At 47.2% G+C, this 21,114-nt stretch overlaps 1 protein-coding gene across 1 annotated transcript in view; it reads right to left on the minus strand.

The window, feature by feature from the left end:
* XRCC1 (X-ray repair cross complementing 1) overlaps window positions 1–21,114 on the minus strand; it is a 795,788-nt gene that overhangs the window by 478,085 nt on the left and 296,589 nt on the right. The window contains exon 8 of the mRNA XM_069640868.1: window positions 17,830–17,962. Within this exon, the coding sequence (XP_069496969.1) occupies window positions 17,830–17,962 (133 nt within the window). The remainder of the gene's footprint in view (window positions 1–17,829; window positions 17,963–21,114) is intronic.

Raw genomic sequence — 21,114 nt, forward strand, 5'->3', positions numbered from 1 at the left:
GCGCCACAGTGGTATGGGGGGCCTTGGACCCAGCATCCTCCACTCCAGTAACGGTGAGTGGTCTTAGACTGACCTGCCTAGTTATGCCGATTCTACTTGCACCTGTTGAGTCTTGCCTCTAAACAGGTAATCTATCCTTGTGTACAGTCAATGGGTCTGAGAGAAATAGGAATAGCCTCTATCATTAGGGTGCAGTTCCCTCCATACATCTACCAGATCTAGGCTCCGTAGCAATGTGTTCAATACCACAGTAGCTGTCGCTGCCCAATTCACTGGTGGGATGGACCTATCCAAGTTTAGGTCCCTCACACAATTTAAGTCACCCCCAGATGAAACAACATTCCCGATACAGTGTTATTTTAGCGCACAGCATATTCTGGTGTGCTGGGATCCCAATGTTGGGGAACTACACATACTTCTACTTGGTCTATATAACCCCATAGTATCAGATATCTGCCATCTGCACCAGCTTCCATCCCCAGTAGCCGGAAGGTCACAGCGGCATTTATCCATGTAAAGACACCCCAAGCATACTTGGAGTAGCGCACTCCGTTAGATGGGTTTCTTGCAATAGTGCAATGGACACTTTGTTTCTGCTAAGGACGGATTTCACACGGTTTCTGCGCAAGCATGTACCCATTCCCCGTATGTTCCACATTAGTACCTTTAATGTTAGCCGCCATAGTTGTGCAAAGCTGTTCCCCTTTGTCCCCCCACATCTTCCACCCACCCGCACAGCGTACACACAGCCACACCCTCCCTCCGCCTTAGTTGCCCCAACCCCCCTTTCTCTCTGCCATCCCAAATGACCATTCTTCTGCATTTGCCGTTTCACGTTAAGAACTTAAGACAATCTGAACAACAAACCAAACTAAACATTTGCGCCCAGCTGCTGCTCCCTCGTCGCAGCGCTCAGGTACCCTTGCACCGCCATGACCAATTCGGGTTGTTGTGTGCGAGCTGTATCGTGTTAGCAACAGGCCGACACCAACTGTTTTGTGCGTTAGACCTGTGAGCCCAAGGTAAGTGGCCAGGCGATTCCCCCCACCCCCATCGAACTAAAGTTTCATTAATGTGGTTTCAGCGAGTACCTATTGCATTCAGCAAACCATAATAAACAATTTAGTGAACTGCCGTGTTTCACTGCTCACACTGCCCTCTCGGGGCTGAGTAGTGCTCATGTGACAGCTGCTTCTCCTCAATCTAGGTTGTTGTGTTCTATCCACATAGCAGCCGCGGCCGGAGTTTCAAGGTAAACAGCGCGACCATTGTAGATCACCTTAAGCCTGGACGGATACATAAGCATGTATTTGAGGTTCAACTGTCGGAATCTGGCTTTGAATGGCACAAAGGAGTTTCTGGCCCTTTGGACTGTAGGCGTGTAATCCGGATATATGGCTATTTTAGTGGTGTCTCGTCGTATCTCTCCTCCTTCCCTCAAGTGTTTTAGTATGACTTCCCTGTCTTGAAAGTTCAAAATTCTTGCAATCAACGGAGAGGGGTGGGATCCTGGTGGAGGTAATTTCAGTAAGGATCTATGGGCCCTTTCCACCGCAAATCCCTGCGAGAGTTTGCCAGCACCGACCTCCTGTAGTAGCAAGGTCTCCATGAATCCCGTGGGGTTTGGGCCCTCCATTCCCTCAGGAATTCCCAGTAATCGCACATTATTTTGCAGGGCTCGCCCCTCAGTGTCTTCCGAGCGTGATGCCAGCACTGCATTTCTCCTCTCTAGTTCTTTCAGTCTTATTTCTAGGTCCTTTGTGGTTCCAGTAGTTTCCTTTAGCCCGGTCTCTGTAGCCATTTCTCTTTCCACCAGGTTGCGTATATCTTGTCTCATCAGCTGAATATCAACCTTGACCTCTTCGATTTTGATGTCTATAAATGACTGCAGTGCTGCGATCGCTTCCAGCACTTGGTCATCCTTGTTGCCAGCATCTGGAGCCCTCGCTTCATTCTGTGTCACGGTGCTGCCCTGCGATGGTTCACAGGGTCTAACTGCATTAAAGGAGTCCGGGATCGTAACCTTTCTTTTCCCTTTAGACAGGGACATACCCTTATTTGCTTACGTAGAGATAGGTTTCTAGCAGTGGACTGATGTTTGCCCCTTCTAGTATTGCGTAGTTGCCTTTCTTAGTTGCCTTTCTTTGTGCAAGTATGATGTTCATGGGAGCTACTAGTTTCCAGCTGCACCCGTGGTTGTCATTCGTTAGGTTGACCTTTCAACAATATGAGGTTGCTCCTGTGCGATTATCAATGCTGCCTTCCGGTCTGAGGCACCTTCAGATTACAATCTTCGCAGCCTTTAGGCCCTTGTGATATGATATGATATGGCATTTGTAACGCACCTATACACAAGTGTTTCAAGGCACGACGAGGCAGGGAGGGGGGAACAAGGGGAAGACAGACAACAATCCTACTAGGCCAGGTGTCATTCAGATCGCGCAAGTGCAGGGGTAGGGAGAAGGGAGAAAGTGCATGGGGAAGGGGAGGGGGGAAGTGCAGTATAAGGTGAGTAGAATAAAATAAATAAAGGGCCAGCTAGTGGCAAGTGCAAGGTAAGTGCAGACAAGTGCTAGGAACGGGGGCTGTAGGGATACAGAGACAGTCCCGCAGTGCAGGGGTTGCCAGGGAGGCAGTGCAAGTGGAGAGTGGCTGGGCCCAGGACCGAGGTCGGTGAGAGTGGCCCAGTTGCAGATTCGGTGCAGATTCAGCGAAGAATTAGCAGGGGAGAGGGAGAGAGAAAGCAGAAGCAAAGAGGAAGGTTTTGAGGTGCTTCCGGAACCGGAGATGGTTCTCCTCAAGTTTCAGGGAGGCAGGAAGGCTGTTCCAGAGGGAGGCCCCTGCCGCGGAGAGAGATCTACCCCCAGCTCGTTGCTTCGAGAAGCGGCTGACCCTGAGGGAGTTGGAGACGGATGAGCGAAGGGCTCGGGAAGGAAGATATTTAGGAAGAGAGTTGAAGGTATTTAGGCCCCAGAAGGCCTTGTGGACAATGCAGAGGGTTTTGAACTTTATCCTCACAGCCACTGGGAGCCAGTGCAGAGACTTCAGTCCTGGAGAGATACGGTCCCTGGGCTTGAGGCCAAGGACAAGTCTCGCAGTTCTGTTCTGGATGAGTTGCAGAGGGCGGAGAGTGGAGGCATGCAGATTAAGATAGAGGCTGTTACAGTAGTCCAGCTTTGAGAGAACCAGGGCTCGTGAGACAGTGAGCTTCTGGGGGAAGGAGAGGAAGGGAAGAATACCTCTGAGGAGGTGCAGCTGGTAGTGTGACTTCTTAGAGAAGTCAGATATATGAGGAGAGAAGGAGAGTGTGGAGTCGAAGATAACCCCAAGGTTTTTTGCCGTGCAGGTAGGAGCAGGAAGAGGGCCAAGAGAGGCCGGCCAGAGAGCTGCAGGGAAGGAGGGAGTGGGTGTGCCGATGAGTAGAATCTCAGTCTTACTGGCATTAAGGCAGAGGTCATTGGCGGCACACCATTCCTGGATAGCAGACAGACAGTCAGAGATGAGGGAAGGAGAGGAGGAGGCCGAGGGTAGCCTGAAAATGAGCTGGGTATCGTCCGCATAGCACTGAAAGTTGGGGCAGAGAGCGGCGATGCGGTGGGCAAGGAGTGCCAGATACTGGTTGCGTCACTCAGTTTCACTGATTGCCCCCGTTGCACTCAGTATCTGGAAACTCCCCATGCCCGTCTCCAGTTAGTCCCTGTTGTGATCCAAATATAGGACCTGAGGGTTCACTCTCTTAGCAGACCCCCCCGTGCTACGTTAATCTTTGTGCGCAATGATTCAGCCGTTCACAATGATCACTTGATCTCGCGCTTACCAGGCTGTCTGCCCGCTTCACCTCAGCGTCTTGCTTCCGCCACTGGGTACACTGGCGTGCCTCCTTCCACAGCTTCGGCAGTCCACTCTGACCCCTGTTTGTGCAGGCAGCAAGCCTGTCACAATGCATTAGTTACCAGCAATGTGTTGCCCGTTGTGTGTGGACTCCACCAACGACGCATGTTTTCAGCCTTTTGTTGCCTCGTTGTGTTCTATGCGACACTGCTAATGCTCTTACAGGCAGTGTTTGTCTACCAGTGCTGTGTACCGGCATGTCAGTTCCTCCTGCCTGGGTGGTTGCGTGCCTTCAGGCTGTGTTTGTCACCCAATGTCTCCTGCGTCGTAATGGGGCTATCCACAAGGAGTACCCTCCAGCTTTAAGCTCCCTTGCTGTAGCCCCCAAGTCTCCTTCACCACAGTCTACGCATTGCGTGGGCTGCAGTTCACCTTTGAGTCAGCTGTGCAGTTGCGTATTGTTTTTTTCTTTCTGGTAGGTAGACGGGTATCAGCAATGATGGATTCTCATCTCTGCTTTGTTGTTTCGCAATAACTCTAGCGCCATCTGATACCCCACTTCACAGCGCGCCCATGCACCCTTGATGCTGCACAGTGAGCTCCTTTCAATCATACGTTTTCCAGGCTCTCTCTACAGTAAAATATATGCGGATGCTTCGCTAATCTGTCTAGGAGGGCCCCCCCGACAATGGGGCTTACCTCGCCGAGCAGTGCCGCAGTTTCCGGAGCATAGCCCCTTCCAGCGTCTTCCGTTGAAGGGGAGAGGTCAACTCTCAGGCACGATCCCTCATGAACGGTCCTGTGGCGTAGTTCGCCGTGTCTCGAGTGCTGGTTGCTGTCACACCTCATACTTCTACAATATGAACCCTGTCGTCTGTGTTAGCATCTCAAGGACAGCGCACCGTGTTCTGCGCACTCCCACCTTGTCCGCAGACCTTGTCCTTGTCCGTAGAGTCGATGTTATCAGGATTTTCGGCCAGACGCACTTTTTCCCTGGGCCTTACAACTCCAGGCTGCCTGTCAGGGGCACATGTTCCCGTTGTGAGGGCACTGTCAGCGTACTTTCAGGAGTCGCCTTCGTCGTCGCCCACTGCAATGCTTTTCGCCGTGATCTTGTGAGTGCCCGTGGCTTCTTACTGGCGCGACGCAGCAGCTTAGCTTGTTTCTTCGCCCTTCACATCCCGATGGTTTGTCCGTGCATAGCCTCGTCCAGTGCCTCCTGGACTCTGCGCGAGCTTCATCAGCCTCGCTGCAATGTTCGTCACACTTTGCCTCTCGCAGTCAGGATCCCTGCAGCGTGCCGCCACTCCTCACCTCAGTGAAACTGAGTTGGCGCCAGATTCCGTCTGCGCTTGCCCACCCTTGCGCTCTGCTGTCTTCTCTCACCAGGTTGGGGGTAGCCTGTTCCGCTTCCCGCAACTTCAGGCCCGGCTTGCCTCCTCGCTAGTCACAGCCCCTCCTCCTCCACATTGCAGAGCTGTGGTAGAGTCCGCCATCTTGCCCGTGCAGGGTCTCTTACTTGTGGGCTTCTTTTCTCAGCAGAATAGCTCTGATTTTCGCCATTGTTTCCCGGCAGAGCTGGGGAATTGCTTCTTGCATTTATGGATGTATTTGGTGTCTTGTAATTCACCGTCCACCACTGGTATTCAGGATCATAAGCAAGATTGCGACGGGAGCTCTATACAGGCACAACCTCACTCCATGGGCTCAGGCCATGCCCCAGGGGGGGCCCACTAGACCACCAGGATTTTAGTGCCTTGAAAGGGGTGGTGGCTCTCTCCCCCCTACCCTAAGTGGATGGGGGGCACCTCATGTAGCCCTCCTTGGGGGCAGATATCCCCCCCCCATCCATTTGGGGGGGGGAGGCCACCAGAAATATTGGCACAGACCCCCCCCCCCCACACAGCCTGGGGCAGTACTTTTTGCTCACCCATGGGGCAGATGGGCACACTCTCCAAAGGGGCCAAACAAAACAAAAAGAAAAAGAAAATTATTTGATGGGTGTTGGGGGGGTCGGGGGGAGGTCACTAAACCACTATGGGTGTTTTTAGTGGCAAGTCAGGTGGCCCTCTCCCCCCACCACAAATGGATGGGAGGGATCTCATGTAGCCCTCCCTGAGGGCAGAATGCACTAGCAAGGAGTACATGAGATGTCCCCTTCCACCCCCATCCATTTGGAGTGTGGGGGAGAGGGCCAACAGAAAACATTGGAATGGCCCCCCAATGCATGGGGCAGTATGTTTTACCCACCATGGGGGCAGATGGGCACACTTATGTGCCCATCTGCCCATAGGAAAGGGGCAAACCAAATACAAAAAATAAAAAAAGTATAACTTGTTTTGGGGGTGTGTGTGCAGGGCGCTAAATCACCATGGATGTTTTAGTGGAAAGGGGGATGCCCACGGGGGTCTTTTCGGAAGTGCATGGGGTTCCCCGTTTTCCTATGGTCTTCGACACCCTAGGCCCAAATCTGTAGGTTGTCCACATGAGCAAAATATGCTCCGCCAAAAGGCTTGGGGTTACCAGTGGGTTTGCCTTTTCCCATTTGCGCCCAGGTAGGTGAACCCACGCATGTAAGGTACCGTTTTCATCGGGACACCTGTGGAAACGCAGGATGGTAGCACATGTGTTATTGGCGGTGTGTTTCGGTGGGTAGGCACAGTGAAATGTCCTTAAATTGTGATTTTTTTCCATCAAATTTCAGACTTTATCTGGGGTTGTGGGTAATACATAATGGGGAGATTCGCGCAAGTCACACCTTTGTGGATCCCCACGGGCGTCTTTTCGGAAATGCATGGGGTTTCCTGTTGCCGGAGTGGTCGGAGGAGCAAAGAGCCTGGCGTTTTTGAAAGTCTCGGATACTACAGCCGTGTAAGAACTGTGCAGTAAAAGGTACATCCTGACAAGAAATAAAAGGGGCCTAAACTTGGGGAAAGGAGCCCTGAGAGGCCTAACAAGAACTGTGCATTTTTGTTTGAAACCAGAGGAGTCCAAGCTTGGGGAAGGGAACCCCAAGAGACAGAGAGACATTGAGAACTTTACTGACTTGCTGCAAGAGCCCTACGTGGAATGCTCCAAGGGCAACCGTTTTGAGTTGAACTATTTTGAACTGGCAGAACTACACCTATGGGTAAAACTACCCGATACCAGCTGTGGTTTAAATGTCCTTTTTTGAGTTACCATGTTTCCTTTAAAAAGATCCCCATCACATTTGGTTTAAGAGTGAGGGCAAGCATAGGTTTAGACAGACGGATTTTGGTTTTGAACTTTTAGCTATTGACGGCCCTTTGAAACATCAGTTGAGGGAACAATCCCTTAAGAGTTAAGGCTAGTTAGGTATTGCACCAACCCCAAACCTTATTAAATAAAGATCTTCTTGAAACTGTTACTGTCTCTCTTGATCCCATGCCTGTCTCACACCTCTCAACCAAGGTGCCACCAAAATTCCCTCAACTCAAGTCTCTCACTTCCTAAACCCTCCTCCATCTCCTCCACTTATTCTGCAAATGATCTTGCTATCTACTTTGCTTCTAGAATTTCTACCATTCGCAGAACCCTTGCTACTTACCTTCTATCCGCTCCTCCTTTTCACCAGTACTCCTACCCTCCTCTCCACTACTATTTCTTCCTTCGCTCCCACCAACCCTCATGGGATTCTTGCCTTACTCCTCATGGCTTACCCTACCTGTGCCCCCACTGTCCCCACACATTGTGAAGCACATAGCTCAGAGTGTTGCTTCACAACTTACTTCCCCCTTCAACTCCTCTCTTGATAATGCTACTTTTCCCCTTATCATATCAGTTAGCTACTATCATCCCTTTCTTTAAGTAACCATGTCTCAATCCAAACTGTCCTGCCAACTTTCTTCCCGTCTCTCATCTACCACAATATTCCAAAATCCTAGAGTGAATAGTATTCAATTGACTGAGTTCCTTGATACTCAACCTCTGGGACCTTCTTTAATCTGGCTTCGCTTCCGATCTCTGCACTCTATCGACTCAGCCCTCCTGAATGTCTGCAACTTCATCTCTTACGCACGTCATGTGAATCGTTCATCTATTCTTATTCTTCTCGGCCTCCATGCTGCCTTCAATTCGGTCAACTATTCTGACCTTCTCTCTACATGATCCCTTCTTGGCATCAGAGATGAGGCCCTTGCTTGGTTTGCTTCATGCCTTGCCCCTAGCCTTGCCCTGGAACAGCCTTACCCCACCCCCCCACTCACCCGCTTACTGTTGGGAGTTCCCCACAGGTCGGTCCTTGGTCCATTTCTCTTCACTCTGTCAGTTCTGGGCACCCTGATCTCCCTCTTATGGCTTCTCCTATGAACTCTTTTCGCTGATGATACCCAGATCATCTCCTTTCCCTTCTTATCCAAGCGAACTGATGACAAACATTTCAAACTGTCTCTCCACCATCAAATATTGGCTGGTGTCTCATTTGCTCATGCTCAACTCCACTAAGACTGAAGTTCTCTATTTCCTAAACAGACAGACTGTCTCTTCCGCTTTTACCTCTGCAATACCTTCCTTCATTTTGTTCTTGAATACCTTCCTTACTGTGCTTCTGCTCATAACCTTGGTGTCATCTTCGACCCATTTTACAACTTCTTGCATCTCCAAATCTGCCACTGCAGCCAGACTCAACCACCTCAATATCAGAAACATCTGTCATCTTCTTCATTTCAATATTCTTAAAACAGCTAATCTCCTCCTTAGTCCTTTCTACATCCGACTACTATGAAAGTCTCCTCTTGGGCCTTCCCCAACTGTGCTTTTTCACCTCTGGACAAAGTCCTCAACTTCACAGTCCGCACACTTTTCAACCTTTCTCGCTTTTTCCTCTACCTCCTCTGCACATCGCCAGATTGGCTGGCTATCTATGAAACAAACGGCCACGTATATACTACTTCTCATCTTCTAAACTAGCCATGGACCTGCCCCACTCTACCCATCTGCTCATCTCAATTCCTACTCTCCCCCTCATTCATTACTATGATCCTCGGCTCGCCTGCTTACCACTACTCAAGCTCCCTGCACTCCCTCTCATTTCCACCACCTCCCTCTCCTCCAACCCTCAACTATGTTCTTCCTTTTCGTACTAGTCCAACTCTGCCACCATATAAATCCAACTTCAAAGCCCTCCTCCTTTCTGAAGAACCTGTTTCCTAGCACTCTACGTTACTCGTCACCTTGCTTCCCTGTCTCCCCACCCTTCCGGAACACCCAACAGCACTTTTCTGTTACCCCCTCCATCCTTAATTTAGCCCTTCCACCACCATCCCTTTCCTATGTTTTTCTGTCCTGTCCACGACCCTCGTTTATGTTTCCACCTTCACCTGCAACTGGTCTTCAAGTCACATTCTCTCAACCATCAACTACAAGGACCAGTAAGGTAGAGTGGCCTGGTTCGGGAAAGAGATACAACTCCACCCCAGAATCCTAGCCACTTAGCAAACCAACTTTAAACAGTGTGATTAGGCCTCTCTCCCACTATACAGGTATCTTATATTTAATAGGGGTTCGGTCCCCAAATTGCATTGTGTGATGTCTAAATTGCATTGATAGGCCTCTCTCCCACTATACAGGTCTCTCAAAACTTAGTAGGGGTACCATTTCCAGGCTGCTACACGGTGATATTCGGTATCAGGTAATAATATCGCCATATATATGGTCACCGTAAATAATATCGCCGCGAAAATGTCGTGGCAATATTATTTGGGTGACCATATATATGGGGACGGGGCAAAAAAAAAAGAAAAAAAGAAAAGTTTGGGGGTTGCGGGGTGTCCCCCGCATGTTCCATGCAATAATGGCGCCACAAAAAACGGCCATTTTTCGGCGATATTTTTGCATGGCGAGATTTTTGTGGCGACATTATTACATGGAACCGGATATTCAGATTGCATCGATAGGCCTCTCTCCCACTATATAGGTCCCTCATTTAATAGGGGTTCTGTCCCCATATTGCATTGTGTAATGTCTAGATTGCATTGATAGGCCTCTCTCCCACGATAGAGGTTTCTCATATTTAATAGGGGTTCTATCCCCATATTGCATTGTGTGATGTCTAGATTACATTGATAGGTCAGACAGAGACAGAACCCACCAGTGAATTACCATGGAGTGAGACCCCGATTAGAGGCTCACACCTCATAAGGCACAAGTCCTAGCCGCGCCCCTCAAAATCACCCTTCAACTAGTAGATATCCTTCTTATACCCAGTGAACCGCGTTTAAGGAGACGGGCACTAAAGAGAGCCACCGATAACGCCCAACTTTATATCCCCCTACCCCTCTCAAGACAGCTACTGAACGAGTCAGCAACATCAGCCGGAAACACCACCTACAGACAGAGCGCTAACTGTTAGCGGACAGCCCCCACACCCATTACTACACCACAAGACAACCAGACCAAAGCAGAACCAACGGGACATCAGCAAACAAAGACTAAACAACTCTCTATCTTATAATGCCATGAAAACGGCCCATTCCGAGGTAAAGAAAAAGAGGAAAGAACAAACACTCCGGAAGAGCAACCAAGAACCACAATTACAGAACGCACCCCCGCAGTCAGGATCAAGAATCGAACCAACACAGAGTAGAGACAAATCCCTCTACTTAACTCCTTATCTCGCTGACAACTGGTCACCAGAGCAAACCAACCCAACGCTAGAATCAGCAACATCAAACTACACAACACAAGCACGCAGAAGGAGGATGAACACCACAAGAAACAACAAATACATGACCGATGCGATAACACCCTACATTACCAAGGCAAGAAGAATGTCCAATCCACAACTACAACTCATGGAAGACGAACCTGATGAAAACAAAAACCCAAGTCAGAACCTAGAAGAACTTTTCGAAGATGCTGATGCCCCAAAGCTTACACCTCAACAAGAGATTGACCAGGAAGGAAACCCAAACACCAATCTGAAGATAAACTCAACAAGAAAGTCCAAAACAAACAACACCTCCAAACTCCACTGCAATCTTATAAACGCAAGATCCATGTCAAAACACACAGATATCTTCGACCTACTCGATGACAACGGCATTATGATATATGATATGGCATTTGTAACGCGCCTATACATAAGTGTTTCAAGGCGCGACGAGGCGGGGGGAACAAGCGGAGACAGACAACGATCCTACTAGGCCAGGTGTCATTCAGATCGCGCCAGTGCAAGGGTAGAGGGGACTGGGAAAAGGGGAAGGGGAGAGGGGAAAGTGCTGTACATGGTTAGTAGAATACAATGACATCCTGTTCATCACAGAAACATGGCTGGATGACAACTACAAAATCACACTCCAAAGCTGCCTTCAAACCAACTTCAAATGCCTTTAAATAAACAGGAAAACAAAAGGAGGAGGCATCGCAATAGCATTCAAAGAATACCTGAAAATAAAAACAGACGAACCGCTCAACATCCTCAACTGCGAAAACATGGTAGTACACGTAACAGCAAGCCCAAAAATCAACGTCACTTTCATCCTGGTGTACAGACCACCGACATACGATGAAACCTTCGTCGACAACTAGAAGCCATCACCAACATAACCATCAACTACGAACACCTACTCATCCTGGGGGACTTCAACATCTGGTTTGAAGACAAGTCACGCCAACTCCCAAAACTCACTGATCGAACTCCTTGCTACCATGAAACTACGACAACTAGTCAAAGGAGCAACACAACGGCAGGACACACCCTGGATGCAATTTTCGCCAAGCAAAAACTCATCACGGCACCACCGATACAAATACTGTGGAGGGGCCATCTCATAATCCCATTTGTGATCACTCTGCCTACTCAAGTCTGCATTCATCCTCCTAAACTCACAACCACCACAAAAAGAAACTGGAAACACGTCAAAGAAAGCAACCTATTCGGACAAATAGAATTAACCAAACCCTCAACTACAGAACTAGAGCTAGCCGACCTAGACGGGAAAGCGGAGCTACTACACAAATGGATCTCAGATACAATCGACAAGATCGTCCGAGAATAACCATTCACCCCATCAAAAAAAAGAGCAATGGCAAAATGGTTCACCCCACTATTAAGCACCATGAAAAAGGAAAACAAAAAGATGGAACTGGAATGGAGCAAAGAATACAACCCAGACAAAAAAAAACTGCTCCAGAGACAAATCTGCACATACAAGAAGGAAATTAAAAAGGCGAAGAGGAGGCATTATGATGACAGAATCACCAATGCCACAAACACACAAAAGGAAATGTTTAACATCATTAAAGAGATGAGAAACCCTGCGGGCTGCGACAACACCCCAACCCCCTCAGAGAAACTATGCAACGACCTGGCAGACCACTTCAAGAAAAAAAAATCAATGACATCCGACAAACCATACAAAACATACCAACCGACCACAACATACTACCAAGCGAACCTATCACAGAACCTCAGCACAAACTCAAAACCATTCCCGCAATATCAGCAGAGGCAATCGCAATGCTGGTAAAACACAGCAAGAAAGCTGGATCACCCATGGGTCCCTGCCCCCCGGACATCTACAAATCAATCCTCAAGGAACACCAGCAGAATACTACAGAAAACTTCTGAACCTTTCACTAGCAACAGGAACTGCACCAAGGACCTTCAAATCAGCATATCTCAAACCACTTCTGAAAAACACAAGTGGCGACGTAGAAGACCTCTCCAACTACAGGTCGATTTCAAACATTCCCTACCCGGCAAAACTCCTGGAAACCTACATATATAAAGTAACCTAAGAACACGTAGAAAAACACCACCTGCTAGACCAAGCTCAAGTCGGTTTCAGACCTGTAAGAGGAATGGAAACAGCACTACTATCCATCTGGAACGACCTAAAATCTAACGCAGATTCAAACACAACTTCAGCCCTTATTCTACTCGACCTCTCTGCAGCCTTCGACACAGTTGGTCATGACACCCTAACCAAATGACTAGAAGACATAGGCATAACAGACACAGCACTACTCTGCACTAAATCATTCCTAGCAGACGGACCAGAAACCGTATGGATCAAACCCTTCAAATCCACTCCACGAGTTAACGACTGTGGAGTGCCACAAGGATCCTCACTATCACCACTGTACTTCAACATCTACCAGACTCCGGTTATCAGAATCTTCAACAAATACAACATTACATGCTACAACTACGCAGATGATACTCAAATCATCTACAAAATCAAAGACACCCAAGCCGATCACTCAACCCTAACAGAGTGTCTAAAAGAAGTCTTCAACTGGATGAAGGTCAACAACCTGAAAATCAACCCAGGAAAGACAGAAATCATGACCAGATCCCGAGTACAAAACCGCCATCCCGTGGCCCACGGAAATGGGAACCACACCATCAAAGCTAATAAAAAATCTCGGAGTCCTGATGGACAACACCCTAACCCTACAACCACAAATAAATGCAACAATCAAGAAATGTTTTTTCCTCCGGCACACGGCAAGAAGAATCCTACCTTTCCTCTCCTTCACTCACATAACACTACTATCGTCGCCCTCATCATGTCAAAAATAGACTATGCAAACAGCCTCTACCTCGGAATACCAGAATACCTCCTTAAAGAAACTACAACGGATCCAAAAGACAGCAGCCAGACTACTCCTCAAACTATCAAGAAGAGAACACATCGCTCCTGCCCTAAAAACACTACACTGGCTCCCAGTAAAACATTGCATCACCTTCAAACAATGTGCATAACGCACAGGGCAATCAATGGACAAGGAGCAGAATTACTATAAAAGAAAATAATCTACACAACTAGACTCCTCAGGTCAAGCAACGAAATCCGGCTGGAATCAAAACCATACCTCAAGAAAAAATTAGGAGGCACCTCCTTCTACCACTTAGCCGCAAAAATCTGGAACAAAATCCCAAAAGAAATAAACACCAAAGATCACGTAAAATTTAGGGAATTACTAAAAACCTGGCTCCTCAACATCACAGACTCAAACTGAAAACCGAAACAGAAAGGAAAAGCAATGACTAAACTGGAGTGAACACGGACAACTCCCAGAACAGACTGGTGACGCCGAGTAGAGCGGAACATAGGCGACACCCATGGAGACGTAGTCAACAACGACCCTAATACCACCCAACACCCGCACTCGCCCCTTGGTTGCAACCAGGTACCACAGTGGTGTGGAATTATCAGGATATTGGCAATGACCACACTGGCTGAGTTGTGGACATTGGCAGGTGCACTGGCCGTATGAGTGGGAAAGGAAGACAGGTAAGGCGGTGCTGGAGGCTGGTGAAGGAGGGGCCAGATGTGAAAGGGACCTTGAAGGCCGGACGGGCCCAGCGCAGGACAGAGACGCAGGGGTGCTCCCGAACCGAATCTGGGTGGATTACACAAACCCAGCGCCTCAATCCAGGATAGAGATGCCAACTAACCAATTGCACTAACAATTTCCCCCTCTGCATTCACCTCTCAAACTCTAACCAAACACATCCACAAACCTACAGCACAACAACCCACACACACCTCACTACATGGCAACAACAAAACAAAAACACTCTGACTTGCACAACAGCACACAATGACTACCGGCCACAAACACCCCAGGCCCAGCCAACGGACCCACCGGGCTGAGGCCGTCAAAAGCACATCACTGCTCTCTTGCACTTTTCCAGCTTCCTCCCACTAACCCCCATTCCCTTCCTTTTTCAGAGCTGCCAGAGCGCCAGGGGACCACTCCGGTGGTGAGTGCACGGTACAAATGTCCTTTAGCATTAACATACCATTGCCAACGACCCACGTCCACTCCACAGCTCTGTTAATAATGTTACATTTTGTACGTGTTTTTGTGCCAAAGATGCACTGAGAAAAAAATAGTCGTGGCATCACATAAATCAACCAGAAAAAAAAAGAAAAAAAAAGAACTCACCAACTTGCCATAAAAGAGATTTTCTATCTAACCAGGTGTCATCTGCTGTCCCGGGGTTTTCTTCCCCAAGCAGCAGGCCTAAACTAGAGTTAACACTTCCCCGGACAGAGATGCCTTTGTAAATACAAGTCTACACACCCTCACTTGAACTAAATTCTTAGCACTGCTAAGGAAGGGGAACATCAAAAGGCGATAGAAAATGCCCGAGTACCAAGAAAAGCAGTCCTTCGAATTATGGGGTGCCCTATCATATTGGCAAGTAGATCGGATGGAAGAGTGATGTTCTATTTATTCAGCCATCTTGACAATAGAATGAGAGAAGGTGGCACAAGGGTGAAAGACTTCATACACATTACTAGTCACATATAACATGTTGGAGGGGTATACAAAGGCAGTGTGTAGCACGTGTTAAATGCATTTATACTTTGTGTAATATTACACTAGTCCAAGTGCACACAATGGAAAGGACCTGGATTGATTCATATTTAAAGCTACTTTTAGTTTAACTGTTATTCCGTTTACTGAATAGATCTTTCAGGGACATCTGCAAAGCTCCTAGACGGAGGTCGATTAACTAACTACCTAGTATCAATATCAATGGGAGCGGCTCTAAAATTAAGCGAACATCTCTCATACAAAAGGTTTGCTTTACGAAAAATAGCAGCCAAAGTCAAACGAATATTTTTTCAATTCACACCTCTGTACTCAAAGTCCCTTTAACACACCATGAGCAAAGCCTTGGCAATGTTCGAATGCACCAATCCTCCTCGACCAGATATTCTAGTGGATGAATTTCGTTTCAAGGCAGTCCTGAAAAGTTTTGATTTTTAATTACCCTGAATGGAGGCAACCCATGGGGATTTCGCGTTAATCGGATGGCAAACAAAAAAAACATTATGCATTACCCATCTCCCCATAAGGGATAAGTGTGTGCTAGGTGCGTATTAGTATATTGTAAGTTACACAACATGATATTTCAAGATTTTGGTTGTAAGCTTGCATTTACACACACGTGAGGAATTAATTCTGGTTATTTGTATGTCTAGGTTGAAGTTGCTGAAATTGACCGCAAGGTGGCAGCGGAGAGCCACATGCAGGTCTCTCCTTTAAAGGACGTACACAGTAACTGGATCAGTTGAAGTAGACATAACAATGGGTTTCTGCATGAGATGGCTAGAGCAAGTTAACCCATGTCTGGTTTTAAAGGAAATATTAGGCATCTTATGATATTGTGCTTTGTCTAGATACTTGTGTACTAAACTATGGAACTTGTAATTTGTAAGGTTTGGGGGCCAAAAAGGATATACATGCCCAGTATAAATTGAGAGGCATTCTGAGGGACCCCTGTGACAGAGGGCAGAAGTTCACTGCGAAATAGCAGTGAGTCGGTGTCGGCTCCTGTTATTTGGCGTTAGAACTGTAGCTCAAAGCTCCAGCAGAACTGCAAACTATGCAGACTTTGCTATGGCGCTCAGAGGGCATGAACTCTTCTGAGATCAGGGGTACGAGTGTGGTTGGGAGACATGGACCTGAATCTCTCGTATGGAAATCTTTACGATTCAACCAGCGCTCTGCCATAGGCAGAGTGGCCATCTACTGAGACCAAGAGTATTTGACCAGAATTCCTGCGTCTCCTAACGTGTGGGACGAAATGCCCTCACCCGACCACGGGGACATGAAAAGCCTATGTGCACCCCACTTCATCAACTCCAAACATCCACGAGAACACTGAGCTTGCTTGCATGGCCTTGACCACTTTGAAGTGGACAAGTCACTGAGGTTGGCTGGAGGCTCCCTAATTGTTCAAGTTTCTGGGTTAATTCAGGTTCTCTTCTTGGCCTATATGACATACCTAAGGGTTTAGTCCCCCACAAAGGAGACCATGTATTAGTTGTCTGTGATGGCCTGATAGAAGGGGTTTACGATTCTGATTAAACCAGTGTCCTTTTTTGGAGAAAAGGGGAGTGGTGATCCTCTAACAAGATTCCTGGATCCACTTGTCCATAGCAGACTTGCAAAACTCTCGTGGGCCTGCCGACCTCTATATATTGGGTTGGAGTGACTGGTGTGTTTTACCAAGCCCTACTCGGTTTCATTTTAACCCAAGGTGTTCCAAGATAAAGTGGACTATTCATGGACTCTACCTCTAATGTTGTAGTGTTCCCGATACTGCTTGATTAAGCAGGTGTATCTTAAATGCGAACGATACACACAGTTGGGGTGCCTGAGAATGGTTCTCAATGCTCGACTGCAAGGAGCCAGGCACAATTGTTGAAATGCGGATACAAGAGGGGTGTACATTAAGAGTAGCCATGGAGAAAGTCTAATTTCCAAGTACACAGAACATGTGCATCTCCCGGGTTGAAAGTCATACTTAACATAAACATATCCCTTGGATATAAGAGGAGACATATGTGTGTCTCCTCTTGTGGGTGTTAACCACAACTCTTAAAAGTCCGATTCGTGCTACTAACAAAGAACGCTCTTTTTAAACATTTACTTCATACATCTGCCTGTGTCTTATCTTCAGAACTTTGTGCGGTGTTATTTATAAAGGTGAAAAGTACAAGCTTGTGTTTCCTTCGGGTATTGCCTTGGCATTCCAAAGTTACCAATAGGTGATCCAAGAAAGTTTTTATGGCCAGTGATTTGCCTTTTCTGGCCTTTACCAAAGGGTTGGAGACAAATCTGAACAGCTCTTAATTATAGTTGCCGTGAAGGGAAGTTGAGACAAATTAAATCTAAAGACATTGCAAAGAAGAGACACCAAACAGTGAGGATATAGCACTCCTAATGCCGAATAAAATGGTGACTGCAAAGACATTGCAGTAGGACGACGATTAACAGGTAAAATCCCAATCAAAAGGGTTGGGGGTCAGGGGGAACAACCATTAGCCTGCAAGTTTCGCAAAAATGCTAAGTAACATCCTCTCAATGCGAAACTAATGGAGCAATTAAAAAGACAGGGCTCATCGGAACTATGTATATAAAACATACAATGATGTAAACCATGTGCTTAGTGGCACTTTATGCAATGTCAGCAAGGCATCTTTTAACAGGGTTCGTCACCTCACGTACCTTTAATTTTCTTGCTGACTGGAGGAGCGGCGCTAGTCTTGGAGCGGGGCGCTTCCTTGGCCTCTGGTTTCTTCAGAGAAGTGCTGACCTGGTTCTCTTTAAACTCAAACTTCCTTTTACCCGGCGTGAGTTCCTGCGAGAAGAAGAAGGCAACTAACTAATACAGCTTCGTGGACTAAGTCTCTTCTGAATCATAAGCAAGTGAGGGCAAAAAGAAAAATCATGTATAAACTGCTGCTCCTCTTTATGACAAAACATGCCCTGTGTGAGGATTTCTCATCTAAAATGGCAAAGAAGTCCAACATTCAAACAGGGTTTTTTCTAAGTGCTCCAAGTGACTACTGTTACTATTACCAGGGCAGGGCAGGCCGGGCGACCGCCCGGGGCGCCATTACACCCCAGGGTGCTATTAGCAGCCCGCCATGCCAGCTCGGCAGAGTCTTTCAAGGGATCCCCCGAGTTGGTGTAGTGGTCGAAGTTGCGGCAGGCATCCCATTGTTATCAAATGCGCCAGGATGATTTACTTCCCCGTTCTGACACGGAAGCAAGGTGGTATTCCAGTGATTAACTTCCCTGCTCAGGCGCAGGGAGTTAAAAAAAAAAAAATTGATGCTGCTTCCCCTCCCCCCTGCCAGCGGGAACGCCAAGTTTTTCTTAAATTGCCTGGGGCGTTGCTGCCGCTAAGGCCAGCACTGACAATTACCCAATACAATGTGATCCTTTCATCCACCAAGAATGACGATTGGCTGGTTGGGACTGCCACGTCTGGAATTTATGGCATGTAGATTGCACAGAGAAATCCATCGAAGTAGCAAAAACCAAGGCAGCCACCCAACTAGTTGTGCACTACACAACTGTAAAACTGGATGGAGAACGAGAAGTTAGTGACTTCTAATCCCAGTTCTCCTAGGTCTGCCTATTCATGAATATTGATTACCTGTCGAATGGCTCGGCTTACCAACTGGGTCTTTGAACGAAATTTCATTTAAAAACACGTGTTATTCATGTTACATTTCATGCATTCATTTAGAACCACGCCTGACTATCTGGTTTTAATTTAAAAATGTTTAACTATGTAAGGCTTGTCGGTTCCTTTTACCTCACAAAATAGCTAACTTTCCAGTGGTGTCAAAAATAGACATGCAGCAATGTTAAGGTTAAAGAATGTGGGTTATAAACATGTGGTTATCACTTTAAGGATGCCAGCCACGACAGATAACCAACCATGCAGTGGAGTGGCAGTTGAGCCATCAGTTCATTTTGTCATCGTCGAGTATACGTACCACGTGCAGCGCCCGTTGGCTTCAGTTCTGTGTTTTTTACGCCATGCATATGTAGAATTACTGACATCATTAAGTGCCTTTAATTTATCAGACTCTAAAGGGGCGCAAAGTTTAATGCCTGGAAATTCCACAGCGGGGTAGGTTGGGAGGGCTGATCAGTAATATGTGGGAGGAACAGCCAATCAAAAGAACGTTACCACGGGTAAGTAACTTTTTCTTCAAATGGATTGTGTCCTCCCACATATTCCTCAGTTTATAATAGATTCCCAAAGCAGTATTACATTTTTGGAGGAGGGTGTATGAATTTTGAATGTTATTACTTGTCAAGAATGGAGCATAGATCTGCCTTCCCAAATCTTCCCTAGAAGTATCTAGACAATAATGTCTTGTAAACGTGTGGATGGTAGACCAGACAGCCTGCTGCCTCACAGATTTCCATTATCGGAACTCCCCACTGAAGGGAAGAGGAAGTTGCCATGCCCTATTAGAATAGCCCTTAAACCTACTGGGGATCTTATCCAGCTAGCCCGTAACACTGAAATAGCCAGTAGCCTGTATACCGAATGAAGAGTTGGTCATGCAGGCGACATTTTGCCATTCTTGAAATATAAAAGCTTAGCGCTCTCCTTGGGTCGAGTCTATGAAAAATGTCCTCTTCCTTGCCCGGATGAGGTGGTGGATAGAAGGTTGGAAGCACAATTGAATGTGCTAAATAGTAAACCGATACAATTTTAGGTAGAAATGAGGGTTGGACTTTCACAACAACCGTATCCTTGTAAAAGGTAGTTAACTGATGTTTACAGGATAAGGCCTGCAACTCACCCTGCTGGCTGATGCTATTGCAACTAACAAAATAGTTGTGAATATTAGCAACCTTAATGGGCAGGAATGGAGTGGTTTAAAAGGAGCACACATTAAAAACTTTAAGGAAAGGTGTAGGGGGAAACACATTTGTGAGTCGCTTAAGAAACTGAGTTATTAAAAGATATTTTGAAGTATGATGCCTCCTCTGAGGTGCGTTTGAATATGGAAAGCGCTGCCAGATAACCAAGAATTGTTCCAATCTGGAGCCCCAGATTTGCTAAATGTAACAAAAACAATAACACTGTAGGTGTATCACATTGAAAAGGGTCCAAATCCTTTTCCTTACACCAGCTGCACAACTTGTTCCAACGGCAGCGGTAAAGTATTTTGTTGCTGCCATCTGGATGAAAGAAAAATCTCCATTACGTAATCCGGGAGGTCCCAATCCTTCTATCTCAACCTCTCAGAAATCATACGGAAAGGTTGAGTGTCTTAACATCTGGATGGAGAACCTGACCCTCCTCTTGCGAGAGAAGGTCCTCTCTTTGTGGAAGATGCACTGAAGAGCAGATGGACATGTCCAGAAGGTCTGGGTACCACATCTCCCTGGCCCAATCCGGGGCAATTAGGATCATGGATTTCCTGAACTTTCTCAACCTCCTGATAATATGAGGAATGGCGGGGACTGGAGGAAATGCAAACAGTAGTGGAAACTCCTAGCCCACAACAAACGAGTCTCCTAGAGCTCCTCTTGGGGGAAATTCCATGGAGCAAAACAGTTTGCACGTCCGGTTGACACTGGTTGCGAACAGATCCACTTGAGGGGTTCCCCAAAGGGTGAAGAGCTCTTTAAGGACTTCCTGAAGTAGTTGCCACTCGTGGAAGACGGCACTCTGCCTCCTCAGAGAGTCTGCAGTCGTGTTCCCCCCGACTAGGTGAACTGCCGGCAGGGATATTCCTTCTTGAATTGCCCATAAGCAGAGCTGCATTGCCTCTCTGCACAGTGGCAGTGACCCTACACCACCTCTCTTGTTGAGGTACTTCATGGCCACTGTATTGTCCATCATTATCAGGGCATTCTTTCTCCATACGGTCGGCAGAAAGGCCTTCAGCGCTAGTCTGATTGCCCTCAGCTTCAAAAGGTTGATGTGTAGTTTGGACTTCGATGGAGACCAACGAATGAAGACTGTCAGATCGG

Source organism: Ambystoma mexicanum, chromosome 1q (assembly GCF_040938575.1).
Source record: "Ambystoma mexicanum isolate Mex_15411 chromosome 1q, UKY_AmexF1_1, whole genome shotgun sequence".
Taxonomy (NCBI): domain Eukaryota; kingdom Metazoa; phylum Chordata; class Amphibia; order Caudata; family Ambystomatidae; genus Ambystoma; species Ambystoma mexicanum.